General features: G+C 43.1%; 1 protein-coding gene across 1 annotated transcript; it reads right to left on the bottom strand.

Moving 5' to 3' along the window:
• Positions 1-47: 47 nt before the first annotated feature.
• F2R (coagulation factor II thrombin receptor) lies at positions 48-21,927 on the bottom strand. The gene is made up of 2 exons (XM_032277943.1): positions 21,574-21,927; positions 48-2,532 (listed from the first exon to the last, which is right to left on the bottom strand). Exons 1-2 carry the CDS (start codon positions 21,662-21,664, stop codon positions 1,343-1,345), a joined length of 1,281 nt encoding a protein of 426 aa, XP_032133834.1. The 5' UTR covers positions 21,665-21,927; the 3' UTR covers positions 48-1,342.
• Between the last annotated feature and the right edge of the window lie 235 nt (positions 21,928-22,162).

Here is a 22,162-nt window from a genome sequence, read left to right on the forward strand (position 1 = left end):
CTTATTTAACAAAATATATGTCTTGTCTTGGATTATGTTTTCACTTTAAGTTATAACCACAAGAAATAGTAACCCAAAGTTTCAAAGTTCTTTAGCTGACAGGCCTTGCTTGTGTGAAACATTTATTACACATACATCACACTCTATCTGTCATCTACTTTGCTTCTGAGGGCAGGTCTCAGTCTTATTCCACTCTGTACACCCAGCACCTATCTGAGTGCCCAGAGCACTTAATGGGTACTTCCATATCAGAACTGACCTTTCAAGACAACTACTGAATGTGTTTACACCCAGTAGACGGGCATCCAGAAGTCCATGCCTTCTTTCATTGTTTTTAAGATGGGTAGAGAAGTTTTTCACGGTCATTACCTCCTAGGATATCACATTCTGCTTTGCCAGTTTCTCATAAACATGATCGGTTCACAGCCGATCCCATGGGGAAGGAGCAAATGTGGTGGCCCCAGTCTCACTGCTTTCTGCGAGGCTCAGCGGGAGGGTTTCTGGCCAATCTGTGTCTGACATGGCCCAGGCATGTGTCTGCTGCTCTGAGTCCTCCATCAGGGGCAGACGCATGCAGCTCTCAGGAATAGGCTACTCTGAAAGCCAGTGTACCTTCACTAGAGGACTTAGGTTCAGTTTGGCTTATGTATACCATGTATAAAATGTAAAAAATACTACCCATATCAAAACAGGGGGTTTTCATCTGTTTCCATAATTTTAGGAATTCAAACTTGGATATGTTTAAAACTGAAAACACTAGAACTTCTACACACAGATAATACTAAGTCTTATCCCTCGATAACTTAAACCTTGCTGTCAAACAATTTCAAAATACACTTATTTGCAAAAGTGGTACAAGCCCAAACTATGAAGTCTCTCACTGTTGATAAACATCTTCAAATGTTCAGGGCTAAACTCTACCACCCTAGACTTAAAATCAGAGAATCAGAGATTATTTCTCTAATTGCTGGGAGGGAAGAAAAGAGGGTTTCAAACTGCCTATTCTAAACTGCACTGCAATAATATATGTGTACGTATACATCTACATACATATACACGTATAAATATGTATATGTCATCTAGCTATATCCAAAAGTGACATTCAGTTATTACTGTAGCATTGGCAATATACCCTTGGAATAACACGGTCTTCTAATCCTGTTATCTTTCTGATAATTAACAAAAACAGATGCTGGATGGCTCCCATAAAAAGCAGGCATGCAAGTCGTACATCTGTTGTTTTAGGGGGTGAAGTCAATACAGTTTGGGCAGGGACTAATAGAATACTCAAGTTATCCACTTTTATAAACGTTTCTTTTTAACCTCCCAGCAGTCCCTTTTCCTAAGTTAACAGCTTTTTGTATATGCTGTTATTCAGGTTACTAGAGCAGGTATCTATTTTACTTGCCACCAACTGCCCACTGCTATTATAACTGCTGGGATCATAACTTTCTCTGCAGCATAAGATACTGTAGAGGTACCTCTGGCACTCAGAGGAAGCGTAATAGTAAATCAGGGGGTCGATGCAGCAGCTTATGCTGCTGACACAGACACAGAGGAGGTAGGCAAAGTAGGCAGCCTCTGTGGTAGAAGTGTGAAAAAGGAACGAGTAGTGCGCAATCAGGAGGATGTTTGTGGGTCCGAAGCAAATGATGAAGATGCAGAAAACGGCAGCTGACAGGAACAAAGCCCGGGACTTCTTGCTGCGGTTGGCAATTGTGGAGGAGCTAAGACATCGAATGATAGACACATAACAGACTGTGGAAATGAGCAACGGCACAAAAAAGAAGACGGCAGAGAAGGCTGAGAAGTAGTAGGCAAAGTAGCCTTCAAGCAGAGTTTCGTTGAGTACATCATGACAGGTGGTGATGTTGAGCCCGGGCACCTGGATGGTTTGCTCCTTGAGGAGCAGAGGCACTACCCCTGCAATGGCCAAAGCCCAGATGGCCAGACAAGTGAAGGAAGCCCTTCCCAGAGTACGCCAGGAGAGGGACTGGATGGGATACACCACAGCCAGAAACCGGTCAATGCTTATGACTGTCATGAGCATGATGGAGGCGTACATGTTACAGTAAAACGCTGCAGTGACGAAGCGACACAATTCAGACCCAAACTTCCAATCACTGCCGGAAAAGTAATAGCTGATCTTAAAGGGGAGCACAGACACAAAGAGCACGTCTGCCGTGGCCAGGTGCAGCATGTACACCACCGCCGGCTTCTTGACCTTCATTTTCAGGATGAACACAATGATGGCCATGATGTTTAGTGGGAGGCTGACCACAAACACACCCGTGTACACGGAAGGGACAAAGAGTGTCAGCCAGGAGCTGGTCAGATATCCGGAGGCATCTTCTGAGATGAACGCAGGCAGTGGTTTTTGAAGAGGATGGCTTTTATTGATGGAGATTGATCTGTATTCAGTTAACCCGCTTTTGTTTTTCTCCTCATCCTCCCAAAATGGTTCATATTTATCATCGGGATTCCTGAGAAAAAATGACCGAAGACCTAAGGTGGCATTTGTTGCTTCTGACCCTGAAAAATAAAATAAAAAAATTTGTAAATATAAGAAGTGAATGCATCAACAAGGCAAAAGCAACAAGTGGACAGCGTGTTTTACTTTTGTTTGTTTTATGTTTTCTTATCAGGAGAGTGGGTGGTAAAGAGCAGAAGAGGCATAGATAGACTTTGGTGGAGAGTAAGCCAACTGAAAATACTGTGCAACATTTGTCTTGATATAAGCAAACACTTCTAAAACTCTGCCCCTCAAAGAGACACAGGTGAATGAGAGTTACCCCGAAGACATCAGGAAAGGCTGAGTACTTGACATAAATGAATCAATCAGTGATTTCTACACTAGCCACTGTCTATATAAACAATTCACTCCCAGTTTCGATGGCTTCTCTTTCCTCCATATGTCTTCACATGCACATTTCCTCCATTTAGTTTGTAGCCATCCATGAAACTTGTCCCTTTTCAATGGAAAAATCCACATAGAAAGTTGAGGAAATTTCTTTCTTTCTTTTTTTTTTTCCTGAGACAGAATCTCACTCTGTCGCCCAGAGTGGAGTACAGTGGTGTGATCTTGGCTCACTGCGACCTCTGCCTCCCGGGTTCAAGCGATTCTCTTGCCTCAGCCTCCTGTGTAGCTAGGATTACAGGCGCATGCCACCAGAGGGGATTTCTTAAAGGTTATAGAGTTAGAGGCAAGTTCATAATGGGACTCAGGACTCCCAATTCTACGACCATTGTCCATGACAGTAGTTTTCCCCTATAGTCTTCAGTTTGCTTACACAGGAGAATGTAGAAATCTCTCACTATATCTGGGTCCAAGCCACAATCCCTGGGGTTACCTCCTAACATAGCCACAAGGTGCCCATCACCTCAGTCATTCTTATGCCTCTTTCCTGAGCTGGGCAGCAGAGCGGCAGATGTTCTTGGCCCCTTGTGCCAAGCCAACCAAGGTTTCTGGAGTATCAACCAGATATCAAAATAAAGGCTCAGCTGTACACGTCCTTTCCCACCAAAAAGGTCCATTTGAAATGCTCATCAAAGAAAAGCAACATTTAGCCGCTGAAATTCAGTCAGCTCTTGCTCCCAATGAGCTTTGCTAAAATTCTGCCATTGAAGAGAAACAGACAAAAAAGCCTTTGTTGGGTCTTGGGAAGCTGAGGAGGGAAGACAGAAGAGACAAACCACAGAGGAAAAAAGGCAAAGTCTGTGTTACTGGAAGTGCTCACAACAAAGGCTGGACACACAAGTCACTTAGAAGTAATGTTAGAGGATTTAAATATTGGCAGAGGCTATGTGTGCTGGGTCATGCCTGTTATCCCAGGAGGTTGAGACCAGCTGAGGCAACATGGCAAGACCCCGTCTCTACAAAAATTAAAAATTAAAACAATTAGCCAGGCATAGTGGCACTTGCCTGTGTCCTAGATACTCAGGAGGCTGAAGTGGGAGGATTGCTTGAGCCTAGGATTTCAAGGTTACAATGAACTACGATCATACCACTATACTCCAGCTTCGGTGACAGAGTGAGACCTTGTCTCTTAAAAAAAAAAAATTGGCAAAAAGTTGGATAGATACAGTGAATTTTCAAACTTTTGGTTTTGTTTTTCAGCAGTGGAACCTTTCCTGGAAACAAAACTTATAGAGAGGGGCATGATGCAACAAAAGAGAGCTTTCTGCTTCTGGCATGGCTCCTTAAGTTCTGTTAGAGCCAACCATCCCTTCGATAACAACGTTAAACTCTAAATTCCTTCTCCACCTCGTCCGCTTATGAAATCAATGACCTGAGGCATTTAGATTGCTCAGGTGGTGGAAGGGGAGAGTGGAGAAATCGAGTGGTGAATCTTGGAAGAAAGAATGGCACTTGGTGAGTTTCTTGTTTTCAGTGACTTTTAGCTAGAAAGAAGGATGATGTTGGTGCCTGTGATACTATGAAATACGTATTTGGTGATATGGTTTGGCTGTGTCCCCACCCAAAAATCTCATCTTGAATTGTACTCCCATAATTCCCACGTGTTGTGTGAGGTCCCAGTGGGAGATAACTGAATCATCGAGGAGGTTTCCCCCATACTGTTCTCATGGTAGTAAGTCTCATGAAATCTTATGGTTTTATAAGGGAGACCACTTTCGCTTAGCTCTCATTCTCTCTTCCCTGCTGCCATCTAAGACATGCCTTTTACCTTTCACCATGGTTATGAGACCTCCCAAGCCACATGGAACTGTGAGTCCATTAAACCTCTTTTTCTTTTCGTTTCTTTTTTTGATTTGGAGTCTCACTCTGTCGCCCAGGCTGGAGTGCAGTGGTACGATCTTGGCTCACTGCGACCTCTGCCTCCCAGGTTCAAGCGATTATCCTGCCTCAGCCTCCCAAGTAGCTGGGACTATAGGTACGTGCCACCATACCCAGCTAATTTTTTTGTATTTTTAATAGAGATGGGGTTTCACCATGTTGGCCAGGCTGGTCTCAAACTCCTGACCTCAGGTGATCCGCCCACTTTGGCCTCCCAAAGTGCTGGGATTACAGGAATGAGCCATCATGCTTGGCCTTTTTCTTTATAAGTCACCCAGTCTCAGATATGTATTTATCAGCTGCATGAGAACAGACTAATACATTTGGTCTTCCCATTTCCTGATATTCAGCTCCTAAAATCCTTGTAATTTAAAAAAGGTTATCTTGAGGCTGAGTGCAGTGGCTAATGACTGTAATCTTAGCACTCTGGTAGATTATCTGAGGTTGGGAGTTTGAGACCAGCCTGGCTAACATGGTGGAACCCTAAAAATAAAACTAGCCGGGTGTAATCCCAGCTACTTGGAAGGAGACCAAGCTACTGCTGTAATGGCAGCTACTGGTGGTGGAGACCCCTATATGGCTTTAGAATGGGAGCTGGTATTTCAACTCCACCCCTCAAGTTCTAAGGAAGTGAGGGGGCTGAAAGTTAAGTTGAATACCAATGGCCATTGATGTAATCAATCATATCTATGAAATGAAGGCTCTATAAAAACCCCAAAAGATGGATTTAGGGGTAGGGATTCTGGATAGGTGAACACATGGAGGTTCCTGGAAGGTGGTGCCCAAGAGAAGGCATGAAAGCTCTGTGCTCCTTCCCACAAACCCTGCCCTATGCCTCTCTACCATGTGGCTGTTCATCTGTATCCCCTGTAATATTCTTTATAATGAATGGATAAAGGTGAGTAAAGTGCTTCCCTGAGTTCTATTAACCAAGCTAGCAAATTAATCAAATCTGAGTAGGGGGCCTTAGGAACTCCCAATGTACAGTGTGGCCAGAAGTTATGACTGGCACCTGAAGCAGAAGGCAGTTTTTGAGACTGAGCCCTTAATCTGTGGAATCTGACTCTATCTCCAGGTAGATAGACAGTGTCAGAATTGAATTATATTAGAGGTAGATAGTGTCAGAGTTGAGTTTTATTCGAGGACACCCAGCTGGTGTCCACTGGAGAATCTGCAGGAGAACTGGTTGCTTGGTATATGGGGAAACAAGCTCCAGCCATGTGGAGTCAGAAGGACTGAATGAAGTGCTGTGTAAGAGAAAACAGTTTGAGGAAAATAGCTTTTCCTATACAACAGCAGTGTCTATATAAAATAAAGCATGACTAAAGCCCAGATGGAAAATCTGTAGTCTTTCTTTTTTGTTTGTTTTATGTTTTTATTGCTTTTTTTTTTTTTTTAATCTGTAATCTTTTTGGCCTACAGAACCAGAGGACAGAGTTCAGGGCAAACACAGTCACTGCAAAGTTAGGAGAGAATCCTAGAAAGGAAAAGTCAGAGAGAGGGAACCCTAAATTTCAGTGTAAATTCTGTCCCAGGGTTTGGGTGACCCATGAACTATGCATGTGTAGGGAAGATGAGAAATACCTCTGCTAAAGATAAAAGAACTGAAGTGATATTTGAGCTTCTGCTCAAGAGAGAAAGAGTCTAACATTTGAGTAGAACCAAGTTAACTGGCTGCTAAAGCAAAAACACCAACACTCTTTGAAGGAATATAACAAAATCCAGAGGATTTTTTTCCTGTAATTTATACAGGAAAACAGTTTATTGAACTTATAATTCCATGTGGCTGGGAAGGCCTCATAATCATGGCAGAAGGCAAGGAGGAGCAAGTCAGTCACATCTTACATGGATGGCAGTGGGCAAAGAGAGAGCTTGTGCAGGGAAACTCTTGTTTTTATAATAATCAGATCTTGAGAGACGCATTCACTATCATGAGAATAGCATGGAAAAGACCTGTCCCCATGATTTAGTCATCTCCCACTGGGTCCCTTTTATAACATGTTGGAATTACGGGAGCTACAAGATGAGATTTAGGTGGGAAACACAGACCAAACCATATCACCAGATCCAACCTCCCTATATACAAAAGTGATAAACTCTGGACCTCTTGTTGCCTTTCTCTCACACTATATAAACAACCAACTCAAAATAGATTAATGGCTTACACATAAGACCTGAAACTGTAAAAATACTAGAAGAAAACACAGAGGAAAAGCTTTATTACATTGTTCTGAGCAATAGTTTTTTGTAATGACCATAAAAGCACAGGCAAGAAAAGGAGAAGTAGACAAGTGAGACTGCATCTAACTAAAAAGCTTCTGCACAGCAAAGTGAACAATCAACAGTGAAGAGAAAACTTATGAAACGAGAGCAAATATTTGCAAACCACACATCTGATAAAGGGTTAATATCCAAAATATATAAGGAACTCATATAACTCAACAGCAAGATAACAAATAACCTGATTTAAAAATGGGCAAAGGACCTGAATAGACATTTTTCAAAAGAAGACATACAAACAGCCAACAAGAATATGAAAAAATGCTCAACATCACTAATCAAGGAAATGAACACTAAAACCACGCGAGTTATCACTTCACACCCATTGGAATGGCTAGTACCAAAAAGATGAAAGTAAGTGTTGGTGAAGTTATGGGGAAAGGGAACCCTTGTATACTGACGGTGGGAATTTAAATTGGCATAGCCATTAAGAAAAACAGTTTGAAGTTTCCTCTAAAACGAAAAACAGAACTACCATATGATACAGCAATTCCACTATTGGCATATATCCAAAGGAAATAAAATCAGGATGTCAGAGAGCTAGCTGCAATCTCATGTTCACTGCAGCGTTATTTATAATAGCCCGGTTATGGAATCAAACTAGGTGTCCACTGATATATGAATGAATAAAAAATACGGTATATATACACAGTGGAATAATATTCAGCCTTAAAAAAGAAGGAAATTCGCCATTTGCAACAACATGGATGAGCTGACAGAACATTATGTTAAGTGAAATAAGCCAGGCACAGAAAGACAGATATAGGATGATCTCACTTACATGTGGAATCTAAAACACTTGAACTCATAGAAGCAGAGAATAAAATGGTGGTTACTAAAGTCTGGCGTTGGACGGGTGGGTAGGGTAGACTGGGGAGGCAGTGGTCAAAGGATACAAAATTTCTTTTAAAAAGAATAAATTTAGGCTGGGCCCAGTGGCTCATACCTGTAATTGCAGCACTTTGGGAGGCTGAGGTGGGTGGATCACCTGGGGTTGGGAGTTTGAGAACAGCCTGATCAACACGGAGAAACTCCGTCTCTACTAAAAGTACAAAATTAGTTGGGTGTGGTGGCACATGCCTGTAATCCCAGTTACTTGAGAGGCTGAGACAGGAGAATTGTTGTACCCAGGAAGCAGAGGGTACGGTGAGTCAAGGTCATGCCATTGCACTCCAGCCTGGGCAACAAGAGCAAAACTCCATCTCAAACAACAATAACAACAACAAAAAGGAATACGTTAAAAAGAAACTCTTTTGTACAGCACTGTGACTATAGTTAATAACAATGCGTTATATACTTGATAGCGGCTAAGAGAGTAGACTTTAAGTGTTCTCACCACAAAAAATGATAAGCATTTGAGGTAATATATGCTATGAGTTTGATTTAGTCATCCCACAAGGTATGCATATTTCAAAACATTGTTATACAGTATAAATATATATATATTTTTGTGTGAAATAAAAGAAAAACAGGGCCATCAGGCATGCTGGCTCACACCTGTAATCTCAGCATTTTGGGAAGCCCAAGTGCGAGGACAGCTTGAGCCTGGGAGATTGAGGCTGCAGTGAGCTATTATTATACCATTGCACTCCAGCCTGGGCAACAGGGCAAGGCTCTGTCAAAAAAAAAAAAAGAAAAAAGAAAAAAAGAGAAAAAAAAAAGTGACCCAGTCTTAAGTAAAAAGACAATCAGCGGAAACCAATTTCAAGTTGACTCAGATGTTGGAATTAGCAGATAAGGATTTTGAAGAATTTATTATAACCTGTGCAATCAATCTACTTACATATATATATTTCATTGAAATGAAAATAGGAAATATCAGCAAAGAATTACAATATCAGGAAATTCTAGAAATAGAAAATAAAATACAATATGTTGGCATCTATTTCCAAAATGGAGAGCAAAGCTAGAGTAGTACCAACTCAGAGACAAAAAGACAACAGAGTAGAGCCTGGCAGTGTAGGGCTGAGGTCAAGCTACCTAAGCAAAGTTAGGAGACAGTCTCCAGATAATGAAGGGGTGGCCCGGCAGATCTGTCACAGGGAAGGAACGAATGTCTCCAGTGATGAATGAATGTGTCCAGATCGATTCTTAACGTTTTTTTTTTTTTGAGACTAAGTTTTGCTCTTGTTGCCCCAGGCTGGAGTGCAATGGCCCAATCTCGGCAAACCACAACCTCTGCCTCCCGGGTGATTCTTAATGGTAGGAACTGTTCCCGTTAATCTCTGAACCTCCAGCACAGTGTCTTGCATGTGGTAGGCACATATTTGTATTCTAATATTGACTCTGGTCAGGGATCACTTAACCTCTCTGAATTTAGCTCAGAATCATTAAAATGGGATTCTAATGCTTGTCTGGCCTACAAATCTGGCCACTGGAGCACCCCGTGTGAAATAGGATATACATTCACTTTGGAAACTTTAACAATTAAGCAGTTTAAGAAATTACTATTATCCTTCCTCTCCCACTTCCATGTAGTGTGCTTTTATACCCAATTATTTGCTCACTTAATTATTTTAAATTAAAATAAAATTTAGGTTCATCTTGCCTCCTACCTAGCAATGTTTATAGTTTTTTAGTACAGTGAGGGAATGAACAAGTTGTAAATTCTATAGCTCTAAGGTTCAGACCTATAAATCAAATTTTGAATTCACAAGCTTTTCTGGAAGTATCACTCTCTTACCTTTGCAATGCATGTAACTTACTCTGTGTTCACTTTGCCCCAGTCACACAGAAGCCTTGGCACCAATTGCCCCTGTGGATGTGAAGCTATCCTCAAAATCATGATGAGTGTGTGGGAAGTGAAAGAAAAGAATGAATGGCTACCGGCACTTTTAAAATATTTTAGATTTTTGTTTGTGGTTCTGGCACTTTAATATCACAAAAAAAAACCCCATGCATACACAAAAATGCCGATCTAGAGAAACCTTTTATTTATTTATTTATTTATTTATTTAGAGATGGAGTCTTTCTCTGTCATTCAGGCTGGAGTGCAGTGGTGCGATCTAGGCTCACTGCAACTTCTGCCTCCCTGGTTCAAGTGATCCTCCTGCCTCAGCCTCCCAAGTAGCTGGGATTACAAGTGTGCACCACCATGCCCAGCTAATTTTTGTATTTTTAGTAGAGATGGGGTTTCACCATGCTGGCTAGGCTGGTCTCGAACTCCTGGCCTCAAGTGATCCACCCGCCTTGGCTTCCCAAAGTGCTGGGATTACAGGCATGAGCCACTGCACCTGTGGAGGAACCTTAAAATAATGCAATTCTCCTCTGCAGTTTTGGACGCCTGCCCAGATTATGGACTTCTGTGATGCACAGAGGGGGAAAAAGTGCACATGAACATGCACACTTACATACATGAATCAAGATGATATGAGAGACTAATACAATGTGAATAAATACTCATAACTAAGCTCCCCAGATACTATCACTTAGTCTGAAAATAAAACTGTCACTAGACTTTACTCAATATTTAGTACTTGGGCAATAAGTACTTGTTTAGCCCTCAGGCAGTACAGTACTTCTGACAGAAACATTATACTTGTGGAAACATGAAATTTTTATAGGCTGGAGTTCAGGAAGAATGTATAATCCCTTGGTTAAATATCACTGCCTAAGGTGTTACCTTTTCTTGCCAATATACGTTTGATATTCTGTTTTTTTGTGAAATTAAAGAGTGTCAGAAAAAAAAAAGGAAAAAATGTAATACATACCAGCATCAAAGAAAGAACAAAACCAGTGCAAAGGTGACTAGATAATTCCAAGTAGCTCATGACCCTTAGGCTGAAATTTGAATTTAAGTATCTCACTTTTCCTCTAGTCCTAGCACAGTGCAGGTCAAAGAGAAAGTGCTTGTCAGGGTGCCAAAAACTCTCATCATTCATCTTTGTGTGTTTTTTGTTGTTGTTAAGCTATGGTTTCACAAAAAAGGCAGCAGAAGTCCTAAATTCAGTTCTCACACTATTTGCTAAGTTTTGCTTAATTTAGCCTTCTCTAAATTGCTCTAGAGTAGTTTTGTTATCAAATACAGCAAATTATAAGTTTAAATACAGACTCTTTATTTAACTCTGGAGATTTTAAAAAATTAGTGAGTTCGGTAACACTTTTTCTGACCTTGATGAGATCTGTCCTGGAAGCAGAGGGGTGACTAGAGGCTCTCTGAATGTCCCATTTGATCCTGGGATTGACACCACCCCAGCATTCCATGATACACCAAGCCTTGGTTTTGACTCATAGTTCTGCCCTACGGGGCTCATGCTTTTTGAGAATTAACAAAGCAGAAGTCCCAGGACTTTGCCCACATTCTCACAAGGAGCACATTTGAAACAACACTACAGGCTAAAGATAAGGACGACAGAAAAATAACAGAAACACAATGAAAAGGAGGACGATAGAAAAATAACAGAAACACACTAACTCTCTAAGTGGAAAACAGTGGCATTACTTCAGATTCAAACACCATTTTCCAATGAAAAGAACTGGGGCTCCTTAAAGAAATGGCTAGTTCCAGATCTGGAGAAGGAAATACACAAGATAAACACTGAATAGCTTCAAAGAATATCAGGGTTAGTTCAAAAAGACTAGAGTCAATCTGAAAGGGCTCCTATTGACCAAAGAAGTGACAATTTGATCATCAAAAGAATAACGATGGAAATGAATTGAAACATTTCATACATGCTAAGCTCCACGGGTTGAAGATGCAGTCAGCTGGATCCAGTATGTAGAAAAGTAAGAGAGATGGCTTGGTTTCTTTGACAAATAAATAGCAATAAAAAAGGGGTGGGGTGGACAGTTACAGATTAAAATATAATGGTGGACCTTATTTGAACCTGATTCAAACAAACCAGCTGTTAAAAGGTATTTAGGAGACAATAAGGAAACTATGAACACTGACTGACTACCAGATGATATTAAGGAATTGTTAGGCTGGGCACGGTGGCTCACACCTGTAATGCCAAAACTTTGGGAAGCCAAGGCAGGAGGACTGATTGCGCCCAGGAGTTCCAGATCGCCTGGGCAACGAAGCGAAACCCTATCTCTACTAAAATAAATACAAAAATTAGCCGGTCGTAGTGGTGTGTGCCTGGACTCCCAGCTACTTTGGAGGCTGAGGCGGAAGGACTGCTTGGGCCCAGGAGGTTGAGGCTGCGGTGAGCCATGATTGTACCACTGGACTCCAGCCTTAGCAACAGAGTAAGACTGCGTCTCGGGGAAAAAAAAAAAAAAAGGAATTATTTATTTTTAGGTATTATTGATGTGGTTATGTGAAAAAAAATAGTTCTTATCTCTAAGGATGTTTACTGATGTCTTTATGAATGATATAATATGATATCTGGGATTTGCATTAAAATTATACAGCTCGGGGAGGAGGAAAGTTGAGGGTTTAGATAAAACTAGATTGGTCATATGCAAATAATGTTGAAGCTGGGTGATGGGTATGGGGAGTAATTATACTGTTCATTTTTGGGTATGTTTGAAAACTTCCATAATAAAAGTTAAAAAAAAACAAATATTTTTTGCATGTTTATTTGCCACTAGAAGTTAAGGGCAAGGGCTTTTGCTTTTGTTTTTCTTTTGTCATGTTTGTGTGAAGATAGCCTTATATTTAGAGAATTTATTTGGTATCAACTCTTCAAAAGCTTTTCTAGAATATGGAAGCATTGGTGTACAAAAAAAGTTATCATTTTTTTGAGCATCTACTATATGCCAGACACTTCACTTGCCTTAGTTGATATAACTCTAATATTTCTATGAAATGAGCATTACAACTACCATTTTATAAATGACAACATGGAGGTACAGAGATGCTAAGTAACTAATCCAAAGTCACACAGCTATGAAGTAGAGGAGCCGAGATCTGCCTAGCTCCAAAGGTCATACCCTTTGACCACACCACACTATTCTCTCTTTAAAAACGTGATTCATGACCTACTCCTAAACGAATACCATCTTTTTCTCTTAGCATTTCACCAAACAAATGAATCTGCTCATCCTTTTAGCTACAGTAGGCAGTATGTGGACATGTGAATGAATAGCTTAATGTGATGATGCCCAAAACTGCTGCTTAGGAATTCTGGAGTCCTGGTGAATTTGGCTGCACACCAACTGTACACACCAATAACCTGGCCCTTACAGACAGGACAGAGATAGCAGGGAGACATTCAAGGACAAAACAGAAAAACATCTTTAAAACACTGTTCTAGATGGAGCAGATGCAAGAGCAGTAAGTGAACAAAAATCTCTGCTACAGAGAAAGCAGAATTAAAGGTAATATATACATATATATATATTTGATATGGAATTTCACTCTGCCTCCCAGACTGGAGTGCAGTGGCATGATCTTGGCTTACTGCAACCTCTGCCTCCCAGGTTCAATTGATTCTCCTGCCTCAGCCTCCCAAGTAGTTGGGATTACAGGTGCCCACCACACACCTGGCTAATTTTTGTATTTTTAGTAGCGACAGGGTTTCACCATGTTGGCCAGGCTGGTTTCCAACTCCTGACATCAAGTGATCTGTGCCTCAGCCTCCCGTGCCCAGCCTAAAGGTAGACTTCTTGATTGACTGGGGGGGTCAGAAGAAGCTGCCAGTATGACGCCTCCTCTCCTCCCATTCCACGTCCAGGAGCAGGAACTCCTCTGGAAGCATAGGAAAGCAAGCCTAAGAGGAAGCTGGGAGAAGGGAAGTTACAGGGAAATAAACGCAGGTGTACCCAACACCACAGCAGACATGAAGGCTACATAAGGAAGGTGTGTGGGCTCTTGCCTGGAGCAACCTGGAGGCCAGAGCCTGATGTGGGGTGAGGATCCAAGCAGGTCTTGCCTGGAAACAACTTTCATTCCCTGGCTTTCCCCATTCCTCCAGGTCTGTTCTCTACCAAAAGTTACAGGCCCTGAGCTCTCTGTCTTGGGAATGCTGCTCTTTACTCTGCAATAAGACATCTAGCTAAAGTGAAAACTAATTAATAGTCAAGGATATTAACGATCACCAATTCCTCCACAGGGTTGGGGATGGGGAGAGCTTGCTACCATACAAAGTACTATTAGTACTGTACAAAGCAGCCCTATTCCCCAACCCTATCCAATTCCTCCTGCAGTTTGTAAATCTGAACTCAAATATTAGGTTCTAGATATGATAAGAACAATAATGAACAACAGTTCCAGGAAAACAGAACTCTTCTTGAAAAGCTAATAAGGACTTGGATTTGGCTACCACAGGAAAATTCACCATATCTGCTGCATTATGTTTTAAATATGGTAGAGATTTAGTAATGGCTATGAAATCAATTCACAGGATTGCAATAAGCATTAAAAATGAAATATAGAGTAGAAAATATCAAAATGCAAAAAAATGCACAAAAAGGTGACTGCTGTTTGGTAAAACTTTTGTTTCATGTTTACATATACATTATGATTGCCCACACACATTTATTGAAAACACACATGCCTACCATATCACAATGTAAAGTGTTATTTCTACAGTCCTTTTTAAATTTTTAAATTGTATTTTAGGTTTTGGGGTACATGTGAAGAACATGCAAGATTGTTGCATAGGTACACACATGGCAGTGTGATTTGCTGCCTTCCTCCCCTTCACCTATATCTGGCATTTCTCCCCATGCTATCTATCCCCAACTCCCCACGCCCCCCGCCCGCTGTCCCTTCCCTATTTCCCCCCAACAGACCCCAGAATGTGATGCTCCCCTCCCTGTGTCCACGTGTTCTCATTGTTCAACACCCACCTATGAGTGAGAACATGCGGTATTTGATTTTCTGTTCTTGTGTCAGTTTGCTGAGAATGATGGTTTCCAGGTTCATCCATGTCCCTACAAAGGACACAAACTCATCGTTTTTGATGGCTGCATAATATTCCATGGTGTATATGTGCCACATTTTCCCTGTCCAGTCTATCATCGATGGGCATTTGGGTTAGTTCCAGGTCTTTGCTATTGTAAACAGTGCTGCAATGAACATTCGTGTGCATGTGTCCTTACAGTAGAACGATTTATAATCCTTTGGATATATATCCAGTAATGGGATTGCTGGGTCAAATGGAATTTCTATTTCTAGGTCCTTGAGGAATCGCCACACTGTCTTCCACAATGGTTGAACTGATTTACACTCCCACCAACAGTGTAAAAGTGTTCCTATTTCTCCACATCCTCTCCAGTATCTGTTGTCTCCAGATTTTTTAATGATCGCCATTCTAACTGACATGAGATGGTATCTCAATGTGGTTTTGATTTACATTTCTCTAATGACCAGTGATGATGAGCATTTTTTCATATGTTTGTTGGCCTCATGTATGTCTTCTTTTGTAAAGTGTCTATTCATATCCTTCACCCACTTTTAAATGGGCTTGTTTGTTTTTTTCTTGTGAATCTGTTTTAGTTCTTTGTAGATTCTGGATATCAGCCCTTTGTCAGATGTGTAGATTGCAAAAAATTTTTCCCATTCTGTTGGTTGCCGATTCACTCTAATGACTGTTTCTTTTGCTGTGCAGAAGCTGTGGAGTTTGATTAGGTCCCATTTGTCTACTTGGGCTTTTGTTGCCATTGCATTTGGTGTTTTGATCATGAAGTCCTTGCCTATGCCTATGTCCTGTATGGTTTTGCCTAGATTTTCTTCTAGGGTTTTTATGGTGTTAGGCCTTATGTTTAAGTCTTTAATCCATCTGGAGTTAATTTTAGTGTAAGGTGTCAGGAAGGGGTATTTCTACAGTTCTTACTGTTGGTTAGCAAAAATGGAAATACTGTACTGGTAAACACTATTCTACAATACCATAATACTTGATTTTTAATTCATCTTAGACTTGAAATATAAATAGATTACATAATGTCTTTTACTAAAGTTATATAAATTTGTTTTCAAGGGCAAATTACAGATTATTCCCATTGTTTCAAAAGGCCACTAACTTTTGAAAGCAAATAATGTACATAAGACTGTCTGGGCCCGTTAAGTGGCTTCCTCCAAGTACCATGACAAGGTCAGTGTGGGAGAGGGTATTTGGGGAAGTGAAAGCTCATATCCAGGGAAAATAATATCGGTCTACAGAGAGAGCTATTTATGATGTTGTAGGCACAAGCAAAAGAAAGAAAAAAGCAGAATGAAAGAAATCACACAAAAATGAAACAAACAGAAAATTATGAATGGTAAAACTATGGAATCCTCAATACTAGCAACATAGTAAAAAATAAACCAAGGCCCTGGGTCCTAGTAACTCTTCTAACAAGGGTGTTTTTGTGAGTATCTACAATGGAAGGGGAGCCCAGGTACTCGTGAAAACTAGTTAAAGACTGGGCATGGTGGCTCACGCCTGTAATCCTAGCATTTTGGGAGGCCAAGGTGGATGGATAGCTCGAGCCCAGGAGTTTGAGACCAGCATGAGCAATGTGATAAAACTTCGTCTCTACCAAAAATACAAAAATAAGCCAGGCGTGGTGGCAGGTGCCTATAGCCCAGGCACTCCGGAGGCTGAGTTAGGAGGACTGCCTGAGTTGGGAGGGAGAGGTTGCAGTGAGCCAAGTTTGCGCCACTGCACTCCAACCTGAGTAACACAGCTAGACCTTGTCTCAGAAAACAACAACAGCAGCAGCAACAACAAAACCCATCTAGTTAAAGTTCCCTGGACACTAAGACCACATATTGTGTGATTCCATTGATATGAAATATCAAAAATTGGTAAATCCATAGAGACAAAAGGCAAACTGGTGGTTCCTGGGGGTGGCGGGAAGGGAGAATGGGATGTGATTGCTTAGTGGGACCAGGTTTCCTTTCCAGGGGATGACAGTGTTTTGGAAGTAGGTGGGGTTTGGATGGTACATTGTATACCATAAATGAACTACATACCACTGAATTGTACACTTTAAAATGGTTAATTGTATGTTATGTGAATTTTACATCCATTTTATTTTTATTTTTAAAAATATAAACAATTAAAACTTTAAATTTTTATTTATTTAATACTTTGGAGACAGCATCTCTCCTGCTCTGTTGCCTACGCTAAAGTGCAGTTGCATGACCATGGGCACTACCATCTTGAACTCCAGGGCTCAGGCTGTCTCCCAGTCTCCCGAATGCTGGGACTACAGGTGCACACCACTGTGTCTGGCTCATTGTTTTTGTTTTGTTTTGCTTTGAGATGGAGTTTTGCTCTTGTTGCCCAGGCTGGAGTGCAATGGCATGATCTCGGCTCACTGCAACCTCCGCCTCCTGGGTCCAAGCGATTCTCCTGCCTCAGCCTCCTGAGTAGCTGGGACTACAGGCATCTGCCACCATGCCTGGCTAATTTTGTATTTTTAGTAGAGATGGGGTTTCCCCATGTTGGTCAGGCTGGTCTCGAACTCCTGGCCTCAGGTGATCTGCCACACCCGGCTTACCTGGCTAATTTTTATTTTTTTGGTAGAGATGGGGTCTCACTATGTTGCCTCGGCTGGTTTCAAGTGATCATCTGGCCTAGGGTTCCCAAAGTGCTGGGATTACAGGTGTGAGCCACTGCACTTGGACCCTGAAAACCTGCTATGCTGACACGTTACATAAAAATAAAGGCAAAGCCACTAAGAAATATTAGATAGATAGAAAGATAGACAGACAGACATATAGTAGGGGAGAAAATTACTTACTGGCTCATAAGAAATCTGACTTTCAGGCTTTATTGAGCTTTCTGGTCTGCTTAGGGTAGAACTACTGTTCAGTTTTGTGTCTTTCTGTTTAGGCTAACTAGCAATATCTCCTGTAACATCTGATTAATTAGCATATTCATGAGTAGGGATCTATTCAGAGCCCCCCTTACCATCTGTTAAATGTAAATGGTAGGATGCCACAATCCATGCATAAATGCTTACTAAATACCTCCCTGTGCTGGGTCTGGGCTACCAAGGCAATAGGGCACAGACTTTGTCTCTAGGAGTACTAGGGAGCACAGTGGGTTACTTCTCTACTGTAAGATGGGCTGGGAGTTTAAATGGCTTCCTTTCTACAGGGGGTGGTAAAGAAAACCTGCACTTCGGAGAGACAGGCCTGTAGTCAACTCCCAATTCCATCTCTTTTTTTTTTTTAGATAGAGTCTCACTCTGTCACTCAGTCTGGAGTGCAGTGGCACCATCTCAGCTCCCAGAAACCTCTGCCTTCTGGGTTCAAGAGATTCTGGTGCCTTAGCCTCCCAAGTAGCTGGGATTACAGGCACATCACCATACCCAGCTAATTTTTGTATTTTTAGTAGAGATTACTTCAACATGTTGGCCAGGCTGGTCTCAAACTCCTGGCCTCAAGTGATCCACCTACCTTGGCCTCCCAAAGTGCTGGGATTACAGGCATTGGCCACTATGCCCAGTCCCAATTCTACCTCTTTCTTAACTTGTGACTTAACCATTCTGGGTCTCTTTTTCCTAACCAGTAAAATGAGGACGACATCTGCTCAATGGGCTAAGTAAGACAGTAAGTGTAACGTCCCTAAGCAGGGTGTCCGCTGTAGTCAGTGTTCTGTAGAGACTAGCTGTTTTTAATTAAACGTGAATGTGGGAGGTATGGGATATGGGGAGGGCATTCTGGACAGAGGGAGTGGCATGCAGACAGAAGCCAGAGAAAGCATAGCTCTGTGAAGGGGGGATCTAGAGGATGGGGCTGGGTGAACTGGAGGGTGAGTAATAGGAGGTGGCTGGAGAGAGGCTGAGAACCCTCTTGCAAGGGGAGAAACACTCCATTCCATGCCATGGAATTGGGTTTGACTCTGTAGGTAGGAGGGCAGCAAGTGGAATTGTCCACCGAGTCCTCTCTGTCATAGTGTCATAGTTACCACCAGTTATTCTTGAACACTTTAACCCTCTAAAGCCTTATAAAATTCATAAACATCACCTTTTATTCTTGGATGTGGCCCCCCCTCCCCCCTTTTGAGACAGAGTCTCACTCTGTTGCCCAGGCTGGACTGCAATGGCACACTCTTGGCTCACTGCAACCTCTGCCTCCTGGGTTCAAGCGATTCTCCTGCCTCAGCCTCCCGAGTAGCTAGGATTACAGGTGTGTGCCACCACGCCCGGCTAATTTTTTGTTGTTGTATTTTTAGTGGAGATGGGGTTTCACTGTATTAGCCAGGATAGTCTTTATCTCCTGACCTTGTGATCCGCCTGCCTCGGCCTCCCAAAGCGCTGGGATTAGAGGCGTGTGCCACTGTGCCCAGCCAGGACATTGGCCCTTTTAATGATCATGTGTCCTCTCACTTAAATTGTCTGGACAAAGGAATGTAAACTGGTTCATAAATTGACAAATTTCTCAACAACTATCTGCTGAGTGAACATTTGTTTCAGTCACCATGGGGATAAATAAAACTTTATCATCTTAGCTGGGAAAATGAGACACACACACAAAGTGACAAGGCAGGAAATGCCAAAAAGAGTGGGAACAGAAAGTCGGAAAAGTACTTTGGCAAAGCTCAGCTTGGTAGGCAGGGTTAGTCCTGGGAGGGCTTCACAGCCCCTCTTGGCACACAGAGCTGGAAATCCTGGGCAATAAACTATCACAGCAGTGGCTATCAAGGGTGGAAGACACTCATAGTCCCAGCACCACTACTTTATGACAGACAATGTTTAGAACTGCCAGTGCATGGTGGTAATAAAAAGTAAACCTATCTCTGGTTGATTTTATTAGTCATTTTAAATTTTCTAAAGACAAAGCCCCAGGATGGGTGGACAGACCCCACCCCACGACCACTGTCTCTTGAGTGTTAGTTTCAGAATCAGCAAAAGGGGATTAATATCCACCTTAACAAGGTGTTTTGACAAGGTGAAATGAGACAATCTAAGTGAAAATTCCTTCTGGCCCAGGGAATATTGCACATAGCAAGTGCTCCTTTTCTTCTGTCATACTCCTTTCTTCTTTCTCTCCCAAAGTGGTTCCAGAATTCAGTGCTGATAAACTAGCCAAGTTTGTCCACCTGCCTTTCTGTCTACACCAGCGCTGTCCATATTAACATGCACCACTCCTGCCATGAGGACATAAGAAGCATGGCAGAAACCAGCACCCTTTAACTTCACTACCCAATGAGGCGACACACCTTGCTGGGAGGTGACTGTGAGAAACGGTGGCTACAATGGATGCAGCATTTCTATAAGTCCTGTTCTCCACTCCACTAACCAAATCTCAAACAAAACACTGTATTCTCAAGAGCTTGTCCCAAAACTAAATCGAGCAAATTACACAATGGAATGTGAAATCACGTAGCATCGCACACAATTTTTCAGGAGTTCTCAGTGTTCTTACAAACACACTCCGCAACAATGCTCACTAATTTACAGGCAGGCAGCCTAGTGACTGTTAAAACACTGGGCCCCTGTCTGGAGCTCTTAGTTTTCCCAAAAGCATCTCAAAACACTGTGAACAAAGAGAGGAGAGAACATGCTATGTCTTTGTCACCTCTTAATCTTGATTTTGTCTACACGTTTTGTGAGTGTGGGAGTAACAGAGTGCACATTCTTTCAGCGATAACAAGAAAACCCTCTACAACTTCTGCGTGGAAAAGCAAATGGCTCAAAGCTTATAAAATACTACTGTTATTAGGAAATTCAAAATCACTTTTCTCACTTCCCAATTAGTCCTTTACAGGCTAAAAACAACTCATCTGCCCTGCTTTTGGAGACAGGGATATAGAAAATATTTGACCAAATAAATTAATCAAATTTATTTATTTGGTCAAGTAACCAGATACTTAAAAATAAACTACTAGTGGGGAAAATATTCTACATGAGCAATCTTCTCCCTGCAGCGGATCAGAAATCGCATTAAGAAATACTGGGATCCCACAGTGTTCCAGGGAGCCCGGTCCTGAGGAGGGATCTCTTTCTGCAACTCACTTATAAGGAATGGGTTCTATTTAACAACAAAATCCTCCCCACTCCCGCCCCCTCCTCTACCACGCGGAGCGTCTGCTATTGTCACCATATATCTCGCACTGTGAGCAACTCCTGGACACAAGGCCGGGCCGGGGGCCGCCGGTACTGATTCTCTGCTAAACGTGCCAAAAGACTGCCTGGGCTTTTCTCTTCATCACTTTTCTAGCCTGTAAAATGTGCAAAAAAAAAAAATTCCAACAAAGCAAAACTTCAGCGGCAGCAGTTCTCCACTTTATATTGAAAAGATCGGAATGTTTATTGGTGGAGCAACGTGAGATCTTTTCTTTTAGGGGTGGTCCTGGGAGAAAGAGGCTACACAATGATAACAAGTGCAGCGCGGGACTGCAGGCTCCCCCAGGAGGCTTCCGCTCCATCCTCCTCGGTATCCAACACCCCGTGGCAGGCGAGCCGCATCCTCCAAGACCGAGTCCAATGGGGCCCCCGAAGGGGGTGGCACGCCCCACCTAAACGTAACTGGGGAAAACTCTAGACCTTAGCCCAAATGCCAGAGTTTGGCTTTCGGTGGAAACTGAGGCGGGGTGAGAAGGCGCAACCGGGATCCCCGCAGTCTCCCCTCGGCGTCCCACCGCCCGCGCGCCCCATTTCCGCGCAGCACTCACCTGGCCTGCGGGCCCGGGTGCGGGCGGAGGACAGCGGGCCGCACAGACTGAGGCCGGCGGCCACCATCAGCAGCAGCCGCCGCGGCCCCATTGTCCCGCACTGGGCGCGGCCCTGCTCCGGGAGGCTACCCCGCCTCGGGCGGCTCGGCTCTACCCTTTCTCCTGACTTCTGCGAGTCAGGCAGCCGGTTGGCGCGGCGGGCAGAGCGCGGGCTGCCCGCGAGCAAGGTCAGGGTCCGAGCTCCCCTCCGCGAGCGCTGTGTCGGGGGCGGGACGCGGGGCGGGGCGGGGCGGGACCGGTGCGCGCGGGCGCGCCGGGAAGAGCGGGGAACAGCGCCCCCCGGCGGGCAGTGCGAGTCTCGACGCGGCCGCCGCTCGCCGCCCCCTCCCCGCGGTCCCTCCGCCGTCGGCCGCTAGCCCCTCTAGCTCTGTGCGCGCCGCCCCGCCCGGGGGCCCTGGCCGCCGGCCACTGCCGGGCCGGGGAGTCCAAATGAGACGTTTTTTCCTCTGGGTGCCGTTGACCCGCGAAGCTGTCAGTGACTCAGACTGGCGGGGTCCTTGGAACGGGGCCGCGCGGCTAGCCGGCTGCT

This window comes from Sapajus apella, unplaced genomic scaffold (genome assembly GCF_009761245.1).
Source record: "Sapajus apella isolate SASKATOON/1434 unplaced genomic scaffold, GSC_monkey_1.0 scaffold1, whole genome shotgun sequence".
NCBI classification, from domain to species: Eukaryota; Metazoa; Chordata; class Mammalia; order Primates; family Cebidae; genus Sapajus; species Sapajus apella.

Coding starts and splice junctions, on each gene's coding strand:
- F2R (XM_032277943.1), bottom strand. CDS start 21,664: ATGGGGCCGCGGCGGCTGCTGCTGATGGTGGCCGCCGGCCTCAGTCTG. Junction 2,533..21,573: donor CACCCGGGCCCGCAGGCCAG/GTGAGTGCTGCG, acceptor TTTATTTTTCAG/GGTCAGAAGCAACAAATGCC.